The sequence below is a fragment of the Brachycentrus maculatus genome, unplaced genomic scaffold (genome assembly GCF_059751285.1).
Source record: "Brachycentrus maculatus isolate JH-2025_06_01 unplaced genomic scaffold, ASM5975128v1 h1tg000029l, whole genome shotgun sequence".
Classification (NCBI taxonomy): Eukaryota; Metazoa; Arthropoda; class Insecta; order Trichoptera; family Brachycentridae; genus Brachycentrus; species Brachycentrus maculatus.
The window spans coordinates 1,190,001-1,207,816 of record NW_028280783.1 but is presented as its reverse complement, the minus strand read 5'-3'; the positions used below and the strand labels follow the sequence as shown (position 1 = coordinate 1,207,816).

The 17,816-nt window shown below is 31.6% G+C and overlaps 1 protein-coding gene across 2 annotated transcripts in view; it reads right to left on the bottom strand.

The window, feature by feature from the left end:
• Positions 1-6,225: 6,225 nt before the first annotated feature.
• Positions 6,226-17,816, bottom strand: part of LOC148312916 (uncharacterized) — a 12,862-nt gene continuing 1,271 nt past the window's right edge. Inside the window, exons 2-10 of one of the 2 annotated variants that reach the window (XM_088271387.1) lie at positions 17,274-17,336; positions 17,035-17,161; positions 14,738-14,846; positions 13,234-13,548; positions 11,530-11,616; positions 9,592-9,742; positions 8,841-9,063; positions 7,886-7,920; positions 6,226-7,320 (exon numbers count right to left, since the gene is read on the bottom strand). In XM_088271387.1, coding sequence (XP_088127513.1) covers positions 7,148-7,320; positions 7,886-7,920; positions 8,841-9,063; positions 9,592-9,742; positions 11,530-11,616; positions 13,234-13,548; positions 14,738-14,846; positions 17,035-17,161; positions 17,274-17,336 — 1,283 coding nt within the window. In that variant the 3' untranslated portion in view covers positions 6,226-7,147. The remainder of the gene's footprint in view (positions 7,321-7,885; positions 7,921-8,840; positions 9,064-9,591; positions 9,743-11,529; positions 11,617-13,233; positions 13,549-14,737; positions 14,847-17,034; positions 17,162-17,273; positions 17,337-17,816) is intronic. The other variant, XM_088271395.1, reaches the window with a different exon arrangement.

Below are 17,816 nucleotides of genomic sequence, written 5' to 3'. Positions count from 1 at the left end.
CATTCTATTGTTTTCAGGGATCTGCTTTATTAATTAATTATGAACTATACACATCCGCTATTATTTTGAAGACATATAAACTAAATATGTTATAAATCATTGTACATAATAGGCAAGGAGAATTTTTAAAAAAGTTTAATCAATCCATAGTTCGTGAACAAATTATAAGATATACTAAAAAATATTATTTAACAATAATTTAAAGTTGAGAATTGACGAAAAAAATTGTAGTAATTGTGTATAATATCCTAAATGGTGGGTGCTGTGAAGGGATGGCCTTTTCTCATTAGTTTGGGCTCGTAAAATCGTAAATTTACTTTTCTCTCGAGATTACTATGTACCTGCGTAATTTATTTACCCTTTATTATTGAGCTTAGCGACACGGCTGGAATGTTGAACCTAATGTATGTCTCGTACTTACGTCTCAATAGACACATTATGGATTAGAGATCGAACGGATAACTGCTATTTTTTCGGTTACCCAATCGGGATAGTATTCGATACTTATTCTAGATTAAAATATTTTGAGCGTGTCCAAATGCTTGTTCGCAAAAGTTGTAAATAAATAAATTGGTCAAATTATAAGCTAAAATAATAAAATGCAAAGGATATTTTCTAGCGTTTCTCATGTATGTGATTATAATCCAGGATTCAGACCTCACATACAAATGAAAGAGTTCCTGCTCAATCAAAAGCTTCTTTCATCTCATCAATACAGCTGTCCAAACTCAAAACACAGTAAGGGATATTTTTTTGCAGTACGTTTTTTTTTGCATTTTTGGGCTAAGTAGATTCTTCTTAGTCCAAAAATGCAATAAAAACGTACTACAAAAAAATGTCCCTTACTGTGTTTTAAGTTTGGACAGCCGAATAGATGTCTCTAGTGAAATTTTAATAATTCAAATTCTATGTTTCGAAATTGACCCGTATATATAGAATTTGAGAAGTGTGGTTGTCAATCATGGGTAGAATTAGAGAATGTTACACGAGTGTAAAATGATCACTTAAACCATTCTATGACGGTCGTAAGCCCCGTAAATGCTCAGACTTCCATATTTTTCGTCAAAAAATAATATTGTATTGATATTGTATATTGTATTATTATAACACAAGATTAATATTTCTTTCTAGCTTATATTTTTGATATTTAATAAAAAACTTAATTTTGTTCCACCCAAAATCTGTTTGTATACTGCAGCTGTCTAGTTCACACATGTCAATACGATTTACATTATAATTGTTATTATAACATCTTCCCATAGGGTGATTAATTTTGCGCCACCTTTGTCTTGTTACGGCGCAATATTTCTGACAGCTTGACCTTACGACCCCAAGCACCCGCTAAAAGGCAGGATAGGGGTGAACGCGGTGGAAATGTTGACGAGGTGACACAACCCCTATGAGATCAACACAATCAGTGCCAGATCATGCAAAGATAAATATAAATGCGGCCTTAGTGTTTTATTATTTATAAAAAAAAAAGGTATAAATATTTAAAAAGTCATATTATTTTTTGACATCTTCTTGAAAATAGTCGATTCGACCTAAAATACTCTTAGGTGATGGCAAACAACCGTTTAATTTATTAAAAATACTTTCAACGAATAATATAGTGAGACCAAGCGCAGTTCGATGAATTGAGTGTTCTTTAAAATATTCTAGGATCTGACTTAAGAGTCCGCGACACTGACCACAGGACCACAACCCGACACATGCATTTTATTCTGCACATAAACAGAACATTCACATAACAACTGAGAATGCTCCAAATGCTCAAACGTATTCCTTTCACGATATTCTTTTTACTAAGTGCAATAACTTCATATTTCCAATATTATTTTCTCTTTGTGAGAATCAAATATTTTTAAAACGTGGTGGACCAAGTAAGCCGAGCGTGCTCTGAGACATAGGGATATTGTGTGACAACAAAGGGTTAAAGACCAGTTCGACGAACTCTAAAATTTTTAGGCACCGGTTCTAGCGAACCAGCTGAATCCGAATTCTAGCAAACTGACTGGCACCTGAAACTCACAACTCGCAACCTGACTTTATTATTCTTCATGGTGGTCACACCCGATATAAAACACTTGAAGACAAAATTGTGGACATTTTTGTTATAGGTCTTCTTCTTCTTATTGTAGGTCTTGCGGCCTGTTTTTAAGAGGGATTAGCCTCCTGCAATGTCGTTTCCCAGCTATCGACCCATCTCTTTGGTGGTCTGCCCGGGAGTCGTCTACCATGGGGTTGGCCGTACAGTGGGATGTGGGGGAGTCTGGATGGTTCCATTCTCCTCACATGCGCATACCATTGTCTCCTTCGTTACCTTCACCACCTACAATGATTAAAGAAAACACTTCGTTTTTTACCACTTGAGTTTAATTATAGACTACATGTTTCAGAAGTTAAACTTCCATCATTCAGGTCTGTATAATAACCTGAATGATGGAAGTTTAACTTCTGAAACATGTATTCTATAATAAAACTCAAGTGGTAAAAAACAAAGTGTTTTCTTTAATCACTATACAGACCTGAATGATGGAAGTTTAACTTCTGAAACATGTAGTCTATAATAAAACTCAAGTGGTAAAAAACAAAGTGTTTTCTTTAATCAATATACAGACCTGAATGATGGAAGTTTAACTTCTGAAACATGTAGTCTATAATAAAACTCAAGTGGTAAAAAACAAAGTGTTTTCTTTAATCATTATACAGACCTGAATGATGGAAGTTTAACTTCTGAAACATGTAGTCTATAATAAAACTCAAGTGGTAAAAAACAAAGTGTTTTCTTTAATCATTATACAGACCTGAATGATGGAAGTTTAACTTCTGAAACATGTAGTCTATAATAAAACTCAAGTGGTAAAAAACTAAGTGTTTTCTTTAATCATTGTAACATGTCTTACCACAAAGTTAATGCCGAAACAATAAATAAAATACCTTCACCACCTAACGACATCTTCGATCTTCGATTTCCCTGATTCTGGCGTTTCTTATTCTATCTTGAAGACTCTTGCCTGATATGCTTCTTAGAGTCTTCATTTCTGACACTCTCTTGTTGACATCGTAATGTTGTTGTCATTGTTATAGGTAGGTATATAAGTTTTTCAGTGATGTCAAATAAATAAAACACAGGATTATAATAAGAAAGATGGACGTATTTATTCAATGTATCAATAATTACATACATGATACAACAATTTAGAGGAATTTGGTATAGACATAATAACTAAACTAAATACTAATAACTGATACGTAATAATCCTTGACATGGGATATGTTTAAATTAATAATTGTGTACAGCTGATAATGCAAAAAAATAAAGACGAGTATCCACTGAAGGAGTCGTATGGATGCTGCAGACCTTTAATTGTATAGTATGAAAGTGGTTGGATTCAGTGTTTATCAGTTTGCGCTGATAAGGTGGGCAGCCTGATAGTTTTTAGTCCAGCATAATGTAAATACATTATGAAGGATTTAGCATGACAACTATAAATTTATTTTTGAGCTTGTCAATTTTCGTAGCATTTTTACAATACATCGCTCACTCCTTTCAACAACGTCATAAATCAAAAATCGTCATTTTTCAGTTGTGCATGTTTTCGGAATGCCCAGAATATTTACTGTATCCCAGCAAAAGAGGCATATTTTTAACTTAATATTTACCCGCTACAGGGCAGAAAGTGTTGTTTTTGCATTTTGAAGAAAAGGTATTGTTTAATTATTTTTTATAATATACTAAATATTTTTCAAATGGAGAAAAAACTTTCAGGTTTTACCTAAAAAGAGCTGCTGAACAGTAAAAAGGTCAATAACTGGCTCGATATTTATTTTTAATATACTGTATTATATTTTTAAACTTTAAAAACGTTCTCCTGAAAAATCAAGTTTTTTGATTTTTGACATTCTTGAAAGGAGTGAGCGACATGTATATAGTAAGTGACCAATATTCTTTTTTCTTTGTAAGATGTAATAATATAACTGTTTTTATTAATATAGTAATTTATTAGTGTGAAACTCTGGATTTTAAGTAACCATCCATTGCAAATAGATTGCACACCAAATTATCAAAGTGTAGGATTTTCTGTGATATTTTTTTTGCTTTAACCAAAGAAAAAGAAAAAAACAAAATCGATATTAGATAACATTCTTCTTCGACCTAGATGGTGCATAATGCACCACATTAGATTAAATGCGGTGTTAATCATGCCATTAACTGTATGAAAGCAAGGTGGTCACTATTGTGCTACAAATTCTTCAATTTAGGAGAGAATAAAAAAATGGGTAGGACACTCAAGGGTGGCATACTCGTATTAGCTTGTGTAACTTGTACACTGCTAATGTATATTACTTTCCAGAAGGTAGTCAGTACACATCAAAACTAACAGCTTATCATTTATAGTACATAATAAAAATAACAATCTTATAATTCAACATAATATTAAGTTAAAATGATAGAATGAATAGTATTTAAAAAGAATGTAATTTTTTTTCGCTTGCACAGAGTTCAAATATATATATTTTTTTAAATGTAATGAAAAAAGTAGTGAGTATAATTATACAAAAAAAACACGTAATGAAAATTTAGATAAAATAATAATTTAAAAAAGAGTAATATGATAATATTGGTAAATATTTTTTAACATTGAAACAGTATATCAAACATACAAAATACGTTTTCAAAAATCCTAATCTAATTTAAAAAAATATAAATGATAGCTGAATGTACTTAAATACCATGAGCTTAAATATTTGAAAATTAAATTAATATGTATAAAATTACAAAAAATAATAGTATGTGGACAGATTCTGGTACAGATCACAAAAATACTAAAAAAAATTTTTTGTAAATTTTATAAACATTGTCGCAATAATATACTAATCCAAAGAAAGTTCTTATTTATTATATCAAATGGCATTAAAAACTACATCCATAACGTCTAACAAAAATCAATCTTTAATAAATAACATAAAATAAAATATTATGGTTTATTACCACAAAACAAAAAGAAAATAATTAAAGTGCGTTTTTATAAATAATATTTATTTCTGAACTGAAATCCTATCATGAAAAAGTAAACAATTATTAAATAAAAAATAAAAACAAAAATACAATATCAATAAAATATAAGGTAAACAAGATGTTCATCTTGTGACATTGTGTTTTTTTTTTGACTTTTATTGATTTTTTTGAAAAGTATCCAAAATATGATATCATTAAAACTTTTAGAGATATTTTATTAATATAATAAATATATTATTAGATTAAAACCAATATTTTTAGCTTTTCCACTTTTTTTATTTGACCAGCGACCGGGTTTCGTCGTTACCGACATCATCAGACTGGTGGGAGGCTATACAAATTGTTATGTTATTTATAAAACAAGGTAAATGTCGGTAACGACAAAACCCGGTCGCTGGTCAAATAAAAAAAAGTGGAAAAGCTAAAAATATTGGTTTTAATCTAATAATATATTAAAAATGCAATTCCATCACGAAGTGTCAGTGGATAATATTAATATAATAAATTTAAACAAACTGTTACAAAAATTGGTGACCCACTCAAGCTATTGAAGGCTTAATGGGTCATGCTGTATTATATAAGTAATTTTAATAAATTTCTAACTTACATATTTCTTAAAATAGACGGATGATACGCTATAAAGAAAACATGCATCAAAGATATTTTAAATCTCAGTTTGATGAATTATATACTGTATAAATTAAATGCTTATCTAAAGATATTTTTTTTAAACTTTAGATTTTCAACAAAGGCATCAATGGATTTTTTATAATCTGCTTATAATTTACAACCCTGTCTCGCTATTGGTTAACACATTTTGTACAATATAAACAAGAATTTTTTTTATAATTCTAGTTTGGTTTGGGCACGAGTGCTTGTTGTAACCCAATATCAACAAGCATTAAAGCAAACATACCCTTGTCGGTTGTTGATTATATTTATTGAATAGCACCCAGATTATTAAATGCTAAACAAATACAAAAGAATTCACAGTACAAATATATATATTATATGTATACTATGAAACGTTAAAACAAAAAATAAAAATTGCATGAAACATCCACTAATACAATTTTTTTTAGTCTAAATAAAATAATGCAAACAAATATCGTTCCAGACCCATGGTTTATGAGGATTAAAAATCTTCATTCTGGTAATTCAAATTACAATTTGTGCATATTTGTGCTTTTTGGTATTTTCAATTTTGATTATAGTACATTCGATTTACTGAGAAGCGTTTAACCAGGATGTAGAAAAATCCCAAAATCAAGATTGTTATTTGTAATCTAAAGTGGACAAATCAATATTACATTACCGTCCTTTTAAAAAATAACCTGGCTATGAAAGTGGCGTGAGATCTATGTGTTTGGAAATATGGTGACTTTTTTAAATAAATCTTTTATTTAAAGATACGTATCTATACAAAAGAAGGTATTTAAAAATAAAAAAATTGGTATTGACTATGAAATTCATTTAACCGGGATTTCATCTCAGTAAATCGAGAGACTGTGGTTATAACATACTAAATACTTCTTTAAGGACAAATTGTAATAAACTGTATTACTTTTTTTCTACTACAACTATGTATAATAAAATATAGCTTTTCGATGAAAGTGTATATCACATGGCATCATTTCCCAACCCCCAGGTTTAAAGTAAAAAGGAATTATAGTCATAAGAGAAAAATATCAAGTAGAAAAATGTCATAGTCAGATTAGTAATGCCAATCTTTAATAAACTGCAAAATATGTAACGATTGGGTAGTAAAATTATTTTATTTTGTAGGTTTTAAGCGTCGCAACTGTTTGAAGGCTAAGAAAATGATGATGTTGACCAAGCAATTAAAATTGTTATGAACCAGAGCTCACATTCCACCACAAAGGTAATTTTTAATTCTCATAGATATTAAAACAATCACCGGTATTGAAAAGTTGAAAAAATATTGTCGGGAAAATTCTGTCATACATATATATTTTCATACACAAAAAAAAATCCTTCCAAGGATATGTGCACTAGTGTAGAAACACTTTTACCATACAGACAAATTACCCGTCAGAACTAAAAGTGACAGAACTTTCCCAGCAGGCCAATATTTTGTGCATAGATACATAACATATAAATGTTTTATTGTTGGCGACATCCACCTTTTTGACGGCCGTCTTGTGAACGCTGTCCTTTTTTGGACGACTGTTTTTTAGAATCATCTTCACAATTCTCTTGTTGAAGACTGGATCCCTGTTGGATATCTCGTCCACTTGAATCTTTTTGTCGGTGATTGCGCAAATCCTTTTCCAAACCTGCAATAAATTCAATCAAGATTTTGATTTCAAATCATATTTTCTAATTAATTTTGGAGAATTACAACATTTTCAGTCGAACCCTTTAACCTTTTCCGGGAAAATGGACGTAAATGAACGTCAGTGCGAATTTTCCTGAAAGGAGTATCGACATTAATAAACGTCGAAGTCCATCTGTCAGTTGGTATGATGTAACTTTTATAGCAATGACATCTGTGGATATTTGTATGTAATTTTGTCATAAAATATAACCTAGAGATGGCAAATTTTTTTTAACATTTTTACATAATTTCTATCTTCAGAATTCACATATTACGTGGAAAAAAAATTATCATGTAAAAAGAACCCACTCCCCAGAGAAAGTCGGTCATCAATTATTGTACTCGCGGAAAGGTTAAGAATTGACTACGAAATGATTTTAGGAAAAACAAAACATTGATAAGTTTTCAAAGTGACGACTTTCTCTTTTCAGTAATACAAGTAATCAAGTTTATTAAGTTTGTGATTATACAAACAGTTGTTACATTCTAAGCAATATAATATATGTTTAACACTGAATACATACCTAAAGAGTTATGTTGCAATCCCGGCTCTGCTAGCCTGTCAACAATACACAACACGACATGTCAAACAATAAAACACAAAAACATTTGTACAAATAAAAACACAAAACACACAAAGCTCGCCTTATTTAGTTAACATTCTATTGTTATTCAATAACATAGATCATTTTATAAAATTGCAATGTAGTACGCAATATTTGATATATATTTTTTTACATAACCTTCTTGTTTTACTATTTTAAATTATCAAACATTTTATATTCTTGCTGATATAGAAACATTCTATGGTGTAATTAAAACCAAATTGTTGAATGTTCCAAAGATAAAATGACGTTAAGAAATTCCCAATTTAAAGCTTTTTTTTTATATATTTAAACAAGCGGTTAGACATTTATAGCGAAATAACCTTTTTTCAACATAGATAAGTATGTATCAAAAACAAATCATAGGTAAAAAGCTATTACAAAGAGTTTATTACTTCATTTAAGCATTTTTGTCAATGATTATTATTTAAAAAATAAAAAAACAAACACAAACAAACATCGTTTGCATCCTCCAAATCCAACAAATAGATAATCTGATAAACTTAAATTTATAGCACATAAAAATAATTCTAGAATAAGTAATAAACCTAACACACACCCACATATATACATACCACATATAACAGACGGAACAAATGTGTGGTAAGTACGCATGCCTTATTTTCCCCAGGGGATGGGGGGTGGGGGGGGGGGGGTGCTTACAACTTTCCTCTGTATCCTTACCTTTTATTTTAATTTTCTGTTTGCCTCTGTGATAAGCAGTTATTGTATTTGACTATCATTCATAACTTAATATCTACATTATTTTACCTAATCTACCTAATCTACTTCTTTATTGCAATTTACGATTAAGGTAGCATTGCACTATCTGTTGCGCAATATGTTCGGATGAGAGATGAACAAAAGAACTCACTTTGGCCTTCCGGCAGAACGTGGAGGTGCAGGAGGTGTTCGGAAACCTTTTGACTCTTTGTAGAAGTTATTTTGGGAATCTGACATTGCAGCCTGGTCATGGAAGTCTCCAGAACTATGGAAAGGTTCTGTGTAATACGGATCTTCTTGATTTTCTACTGTGCTATTGTAGGAGTCAAGACGCACATCGCGCGAGTGAGGATCTATAGTTGAGTGGCGATTCTCTGAAATCATTAAAATAGTGCATCAATTTTTGAAGATAATTGAATAGAACAACTAAACTACTAAAACAAAAATAAATGATAATAAATCAGTACTGAAAAAGTAAAAATGTATTTCTTGGCAATGGATCCAAAAAGATTTTCTTTTTGGATCCCTGGCCCTGATTATGTGGGATTTATATTTTCCAAAATTTCATAAAATGATAATTAACTTTAACATTCTAATATTCATGGGTAGAATGTCATAGTGCATAAAGTGATCACTTAAACCAGTCCCTACGGGTCTAATATTATTGTTAAAATATACTTATAATATAAATAATACTGCAATCTTGATCAAAATATAATTGTTGGATATAATCATCCGAAGATCTTTTATTTAATGGAAAAGTTTTAAAGTATTGAAACTCAATTTCTTGCAATATTGATTTTAATATCATTTAAAGCAGGACCAGTTGAGATATTATTAAGTTTTGTATGCAGTTTTACATAAATAAGTGAGTCTACATGAGAGATGGTACATCAACTCACCAGCGATAACATCACAGGGTTGACAATATGTGTCTCCGAGATCAGCTGTGTGGACTGAAACACGATTTTCAGCAGCATTGTTTTTCAGCAATTGTTTCTGTAAAGCACGAGCTTTTTGCTTTTCTTTTAGTTTCCGGAAACGCTCATATTCCTGTTTAAAAAAAAAAAAATATTTAATTAAAAATCCTTAAACAAAATTTGAGACAAATCCAACTAGCATTATACTATTTGAATTCAGATGGTCAAAATATACATCTGTAAAATCTACCAATATTTTTAGTGCGTTGATATTTGGGATGAAAAAAGAACTAACTAACTAACTAACCATCACGCCGCTTCTCCGCAGGGGTAGGCAGAGAGAATAGAGCGCCACACCACTCTGTCCTTGCAAACATTCTTCGCCTCTTCCACATTCATGCATCTCCTCATACATACCCGCCGATTGTTACGACTCCTAACCTGACCACTTTCAAGTATTTGGCATACCTGATCGTGCCATGTTTTTCTCGGTCTTCCTCTGCTTCTTTTCCCGCTAACATTCGCCTCATAAATTTGTTTTACCGTTCTTTCCTCACTCATTCGTTCTACATGTCCAAACCATCTCAACACACCTTTTTTAATTTTATCGATAATGCTTATCTCAGCTTTGCATTCCTTCCTTATTTCACTATTCGTACATCTATCATACATCGTTTTGTCGCACATCCTTCTGAGAGATCGCATTTCGACTGCATTCAGTCTACTTTCATCCTTCTTTCTTTCTTACATGAAAAAAGAACGGGTTTCAATTATTATTTCTGATATGTATTTGGTCAGTTATTTCTGGAAATATGTAAGAAAAATTAATAAATCAGCCTTAATATTCATTGGATCTAAAAAGCAAGCACTTCGAAAGGGAAGGAACACGGCAAGCGTAAAATGTATTTGTACTAAGCAAATATGATTCTTTTTAAAAAAGCTTGCTGAAAAAATATAATATTACAAATAAGTCAACAATCAGATGAGCACAAAAAAAAAATTATGACAAATTTATATATTGAAACGTCAAAACAACATTTTTTCTTTATTTATTGTTTCAGCATTAACTTTGTGGTAAGACATGTTACAATGATTAAAGAAAACACTTCGTTTTTTACCACTTCAGTTTTATTATAGACTACATGTTTCAGAAGTTAAACTTCCATCATTCAGGTCTGTATAATAACAATAATTATTATACAGACCTGAATGATGGAAGTTTAACTTCTGAAACATGTAGTCTATAATAAAACTCAAGTGGTAAAAAACGAAGTGTTTTCTTAAATCATTGTAACATTTTGTCAGTTTTTTAGCCTATAACAGATTTAAAATGCATTTTAAATTGTTTCTGACCATTAATTAAAGAAAAATACTTCCTGTTAAATTCATTACAACATTTGTTCCTACGAAAAAAGATCACGAGAACCACAATTTATTACTGCTAAAATGTTTTATTTTCAATAGTAAAAAAAATGAGAAAACATTGAGAGAAGAGGAAACATTGGCAAATGAGCATAAATATATAATTTAATAAAATTCTAAATAAAAATCCCCTAGATTTTGGTAAGCAATCGATAAATAATAGATATTTTCACATCACTCGTTATATCCCCTTAGTGCTCTAATTTATTTAAAACCCTTATCCGCACCCCAATGGTGCATAGGGCACTGCCTCATATAAACGCAGTGTTATCTTGATCGTTTACACATGAAGGAAAGGTGATCAGCCCTCCGCTTCAGGTACCAGTCCAGGGTAATATTGAATAAATATTACAGTGAAAAAATCACTTGTATTTATTTTACCCCCCTTGGGAATCGAACCCGGGACCTCCAGAACGTTAGCCGAGCGTGCTGACCATTACACTACGGAGGCGGACAAAAGGCTCTAATTACTTTATGTATTTAAATGCTCATATTTACCCTGTTTTGCAAAAGACGAGCTAATTCTCCATCTCTTATTTCATTGGGATCTTCTTTGCCTTTGCTTCCGAGTAATCTTGCGAGTTCCTGAAATAAAATAAAAAAATTGATGAAGAAAATTAAAACCCTATTTATAAAGTATGGAAATGTCCCATTGTATAACTAATCATTTTTGGTAATACATAGACATTTTTCAAGGATATTTAGGGGCTCTGTCATCTATTATAATAGATGACAGAGGCGCTAAATATCCTTGAAAAATTGCTGAATATCATTTTGACCGAAGTTAAACTCAGATCACTTTTTATAGGAAGTGGTTGAAAACCAGTCATTAAGAAGAACATTAGGTAATTTATATTATTCCAAAATTGTGTTATTTAATTCGCAAATTGTTAAAATAAAATCTGCAATCAACAAATCCTATATAATAAGTAAAAATATCTAAATATACCTAGTTTTTATTACTTTTACATAAAATGCAGTTCCACAAAGATGTCATAATTTTTTAAATGTATATATTGAATGCAGGTAATTTTTGTAACCATTATATTTTTATAATTATTAGCATAAATCATTATTAGAGAAAATAGACAAAATATACATCGAAAAATCGTGTGAAATATTGGTTAAATAGGTATTACAAGGCATATTCAAGAAGTAATTGTATTTGATTTATATTTATATTTTATATATTTTTTTTAGAAAAATTATATTTATATTGTTGACTATTTTCCCATATAATTTTCATTCCGTTCAATGCGTGTGGTGAGCCAAAACACAAGATTCTTTATGCCCTTTTTTGAAGAACTGTCACACCAGCTCCTTTCCTCACATCGGAATCTCTTTTTGCACCCAATCACTGGTTGAAAATTTACTTTCACCCATTTGTGCCTTCAGGGAGCTTAAAAGATAATAATCTGAAGGCACCAAGTCAGGAGAATACACAGGGTAGCTCAAAACTCCCAACCAAATGGGTCCAAGAATGGCTTAGTGGTTAAGACTGTAAGGACAAGCCTTGTCGTACATCAAGCACACTCCTCTCATCAGCATTCCCCTCCATTGTTTTGAATGCTCCTTGTGACTTTTCTACAGTCTCATAATATCGTTGTGCACTGATGGCCTGAAATTTGACCAAAATGATGCCTTTTCGGTCCCAAACTACTAAAGCTTTATTTTTCAGATGGTGAATTGGTGTGACGCCACTGTGATGACAGTCCTTTTGGCTCAGGCATATAAGCCACCCATGTATCATCTCTAGGCACAATAGTACTCAGAAAATTCGCACTTTCCAATTCCAAAGGTGTTATTCCTTTTGCGAGTAGAAAGTTTTATAGCATGTTACTTGTACTTGGCGGAATTTCTTACTGACATCGATCTTTCACACAACTGGACACTAACATGAGTTTAAGTATAAACATATTCCTGCAATGATCGCTCTATCAAGAGCCCATTATGGTCACAGTACAATTACTTTTTGAACATGCTTCGTATGTCAGACTCCTCATTGTACCTACATAATATCTGTATATCAAAATTATAACTCTTTATAAATTATAGCTTTCCACAAAGACCCGGTCGTTCATGGGCGACACATGTGTATTTTCGAGAGAATAATAGAATTGGATTCCTCTATCTCAGATAGTATGGAAGAAAGTGGTCTGTCGATATGGCATATATATTATTGAACATTAATAACAATCTTACCGCATCCCTTTCCTCTTGCAACAAACGGGTCTGTTCCTTATGAAGTATTTCCTTGGAGACTCCCAGGGCCGCTTCTAGTTCTTCTAAATACTTGGTAGAGAATCCAGAAGCTTCGTCTGATTGGTGAGACGGTCCACTCGCAGCAGCTGGTACACTTATCAAATTCCTCACTTCGTCTAAAGCGCTGTAATTCCTTATCTTATTGACTTTGTTATTCACGTCCGGAAAAATATCATTATTATTCGATGTGTTAGTACTGGACGACCTCGGTAACCCAAAATTATCAGGATAGCCTGCAGATTGCACATCAGATCGCTGCAATTAAGGGTATACAAAATTAAAAAATTGACAGTGTATTTTGAGGGACACAAAATATAAGAGCAGAAAGGTTTTTTTTCATACATATTTTTTTTAATTGCCAATTATTTCGCAAAAATATCACATAACAGCAAAAAGTGGTATGTTGTGTAAATTTAATTTGAAAAATAAAGAGTTCTGATATATCATCATGAAGAATTAATATTTATGTTATTGTGACACTAAGGAATCGATATGGAATGTATTGTTAGTATTTCTGTCTATTTTTCATATCACGTTGCATTATTAAATCTAAAATAAATAATCGCCACTGTATATAAATATTCACTATGTAACTAATAAACTAAAAGGCACATGGTAATTATTTATAAGCAGGGATGATATATTTGACCACTATGCTGTAAAACAAATATTAGTGGTGAATTTTTTATGCGTTTTACAATGTGGTATTACATAGGCAATGTGCCATTTAAAAAATGTATGCGATTAAAAAAATTATGTCAGTATAATTTAAAGAATTAAGTAACCAAAATTAAATTTTCATTACATCCTTTTTTAACTCTAGCGTTAAGTAGTAAATAAAAAAGTTTTATCTCGCACCAAGTTTTTTATATGCAGTATAGTATTGTGAATAATACTTTACTATTAATATTTGCTGCATCAATTTAAATAGCAATTTTCATAATCCTATGAAATATGTCAAAGGAACTTTTATATTTATAGAAATAAAGACAAGATGGTTATAAACATAATTAAAAAATAATGTTAGTAAAAAAATACGCAGCATGCACAGATTTATAAAATATTCGCAAAATTATGTTTACAAAAAAAACATTAATCATGTAGCATAAGTGTTGCTTAGCCCTTGGTTTCTCATTAGTATAAAATGTCCCATTAGCAGATTTAAAAAAAACATTTCGGATCAGGTTCAGAATCGGGATACATAGTATCATCAATCACTATTTCCCCGTATTCTAGCAGATATAGAAACCAGTTTCCAATATTAGCAGTTACAGATAATACAAAATGTAATTTTTGTGCAATTGTAAGTTCGCATAGCAGACATTTATGCTGTTAAGTATCGTATCTATATATGCAATATGAACCCAACTCAGAGAAAGACAGGGTATGCCATAATGCGTACAATTTTGATTAGGAATTAATTAGGAATACAAGAATAATTCACCTGACTAGGAATGTTATTCAGGTGGTCGGGAATATTTGTGCGCCCCCTTTGTAATTCCAGATGCTGTAAAGCTTGCAACTCTCTGGCCACTTGGGCATCTTCTTCTGCTCTGATTTAAAGTAAAATAACAAAATATTATTAGTTCAACAGAATGAATAAGCATTATTTACATCGTAACAAGGGTTTGGGTAAATAACATATCTAACCCCTGAGTGACAATTTGGCAAAATGGACATGAAAATAAATTAATATATCGCTCACTCCTTTCAAGAACGTCATAAATCAAAAATTGTAAATTTTCAGTTGTGCATGTTTTCGGAATGCCCAGAAATGTAGCGAATTTTTACCTTAATATTTATCCGCTACAGGGCAGAAAGTGATGTTTTTGCATTTTGAAGAAAGGTATTGTTTGATTTTTTTTTTAAATATACTAAATATTTTTCAAATGGAGAAAAAACCTTCAGGTTTTACCTAAAAAGATCTGTTACACAGTAAAAAGTTTTTCGATTTATGACGTTCTTGAAAGGAGTGAGCGATATGTCTCATGAACCACTTGAAATTTCAGATTTAGTATTTGCCTCGTACCCACTTCTAATATTAACTCCTTGTAGAAATGTTTGGGCACATCTGAATCAATTTTTTTAAATGTAAAGGGAATCGATTCAATTAAATAACAAATTTTATGGGAAATTTCACTGATAATTCTACAATTTTAAAATGATCTACCTATTTCATGTCAAATACTAAATATAAAGATAACAAATTTATTACAAAAGCATTCATGTAGTAAGTCATAAAATAATATATTTAATGATCATTTTAAGCACGAAGTGTTTCAGATAGCATTTTTATTTTATTTAGTCATGGAGCAAGTATTTAAATATTTTGTTATATTTTTAAGTTGGTTAATTTTAATGATATTTAACTAATAAGACGAGAATACAGCTTGTACTTAAAATAATGCGTAGACAACAATTATTAAGGTGCAGTTAAATATAATAATTAATTAAGAGATTTATCTAATTATTTATTCTATCGGACTCCGGAATATTCATCCTATGAATGATATATCAATGTATATTGTAGATGTCACATCTGAGACAAAATTACATTAAATTAAATACAGCAGGACCTCTATAATCTAAACACCGAAAATATACCCTCTGTCACATTACATTACAGTACAAAGAATCTGTCAAACAAAACAAATTTGTATTGTGAAATTTATAATGCATTTTTCCAACTTTTTTTAAGAAATAAAATAATTTAGTTGGTCGAGATTTATTTAATGATAAGTAAAAAGCTTTCACGCAATTTACGTATAAGCATCTTCTCTGGTACAGGAATATCCACTTGGCCGCTCATTCTAGGCATGTATTTAAGGCAGGCACTGCGCTTGAATGGGGAATACTTGCTACTGCTTCAGGTCAGACATCTCTTCACTTTCGCTCTCACATTCTTGTGTTATTTGCCGTATTATTTCATCGTCATTTTCGAGAAGTGCGGGAGGGATGAGTGGGGGTTCGGATTATAGAGATCCTGCTGTATTACAAAATTACATCTAACATACAAATGAAATCCAACAACAGTGCATATATGCAATAAAGATGTTCAATAATGAGCAGAATAGTGAGTGTTACACGGGTGTATAAATTGATCACTCGAACCAGCCAAATTCCATTTTTAATTAACTAACTAACCATCACGCCGCCTCTCCCCAGGGGTGGCAGAGAGAATCAAACGCCACACCACTCTGTCTTTGTAAACATTCTTCGCCTCTTCTACATTCATACATCTCCTCATACATACTCGACTCCTGACTCGGCCGCTTTCAAGTATTTGACATACCTGATTGTGCCAAGTTTTCCTCGGTCGTCCTCTGCTTCTTTTTCCAACTACATTCGCTTCATTAATTTGTTTAACCGTTCTTTCCTCACTCATACGTTCCACATGTCCAAACCATCTCAACACACCTTTCTTAATTTTATCAATAATGATTATCTCAGCCTCGCATTCTTTCCTTATTTCATCATTCGTACATCTATCAAACATCGTTTTGCCACACATTTGTCTGAGGGATCGCATTTTGACTGCATTCAGTCTGCTTTCATCCTTCTTTTGCCAACTCCATGCTTCGCTTCCATAAAAAACTATAGGTGCTTCATCTGAGTTGAATTACCTATAATATTGATTGAAACTAATCTAACCTACAATGTACTATAGTGTACCTATATCTCGAGTATTAAATTAGATAGTTTCATTGACTGAGGTATTTTTGTAAATCATGAGAAACTCACTGGCGTTTGAGAAGCCGAGCTTTACGACGGGCCTTTTCCTCAACTTTTCTTTGTGCGGCCGCTGCTGCAGGAAAGTCTTCACGGATCTGGCCATTTCGGTGCCGATTTCCACTTAGATGTTTAGTTACTAAAAATTATAGTAAAATGCATCTTCAGTTTATAATTATTAGTACGCGATACATTATGCGAATTATTACAAGATCAGATTGAGTATGTGTCATTAGTAAAATTAAAATTACTTTCTTCATCCTGCAGACGAAGAGCCAATTCTTGATCGGTGCGAAGAAGCCAGCCTCGGGTTACTGCAAAATATAATACATTAATTGATGCTTTATGAGCAAGTATTTAAATCACAAGTCAATTGTGCAACACAGTAATTAATAAGTTTGCCATAAACAAAAAAAGGGTTAGGTAATAACATTGAAAATAAAAGCAATGTATATTGCGTATTTTTCTTCATCTAACCCTTATTCGCACCCAATGGTGCATAGGGCACTGCATTGTATAGAAGCAGTGTTATCTTGATAGTTACATACACGAAGGAAAGGTGATCGATCAGCCTTCCGCTTCACCAGCCCAGGGTCATATTTAATAAATATTAGACTGAAAAATCACTAATATTTATTTTGACCCTTTTGGGAATCGAACCTGGGACCTCCAGCATGGTAGCCTAGCGCCTAACCACTATACTATGGAGGCGGACTTATTTAGCGGAGTATTTTTAGCTTCCTATATATTCGATGTGAAAAATTTAAGCTGGAAAGGAATACAAATCGAGAACA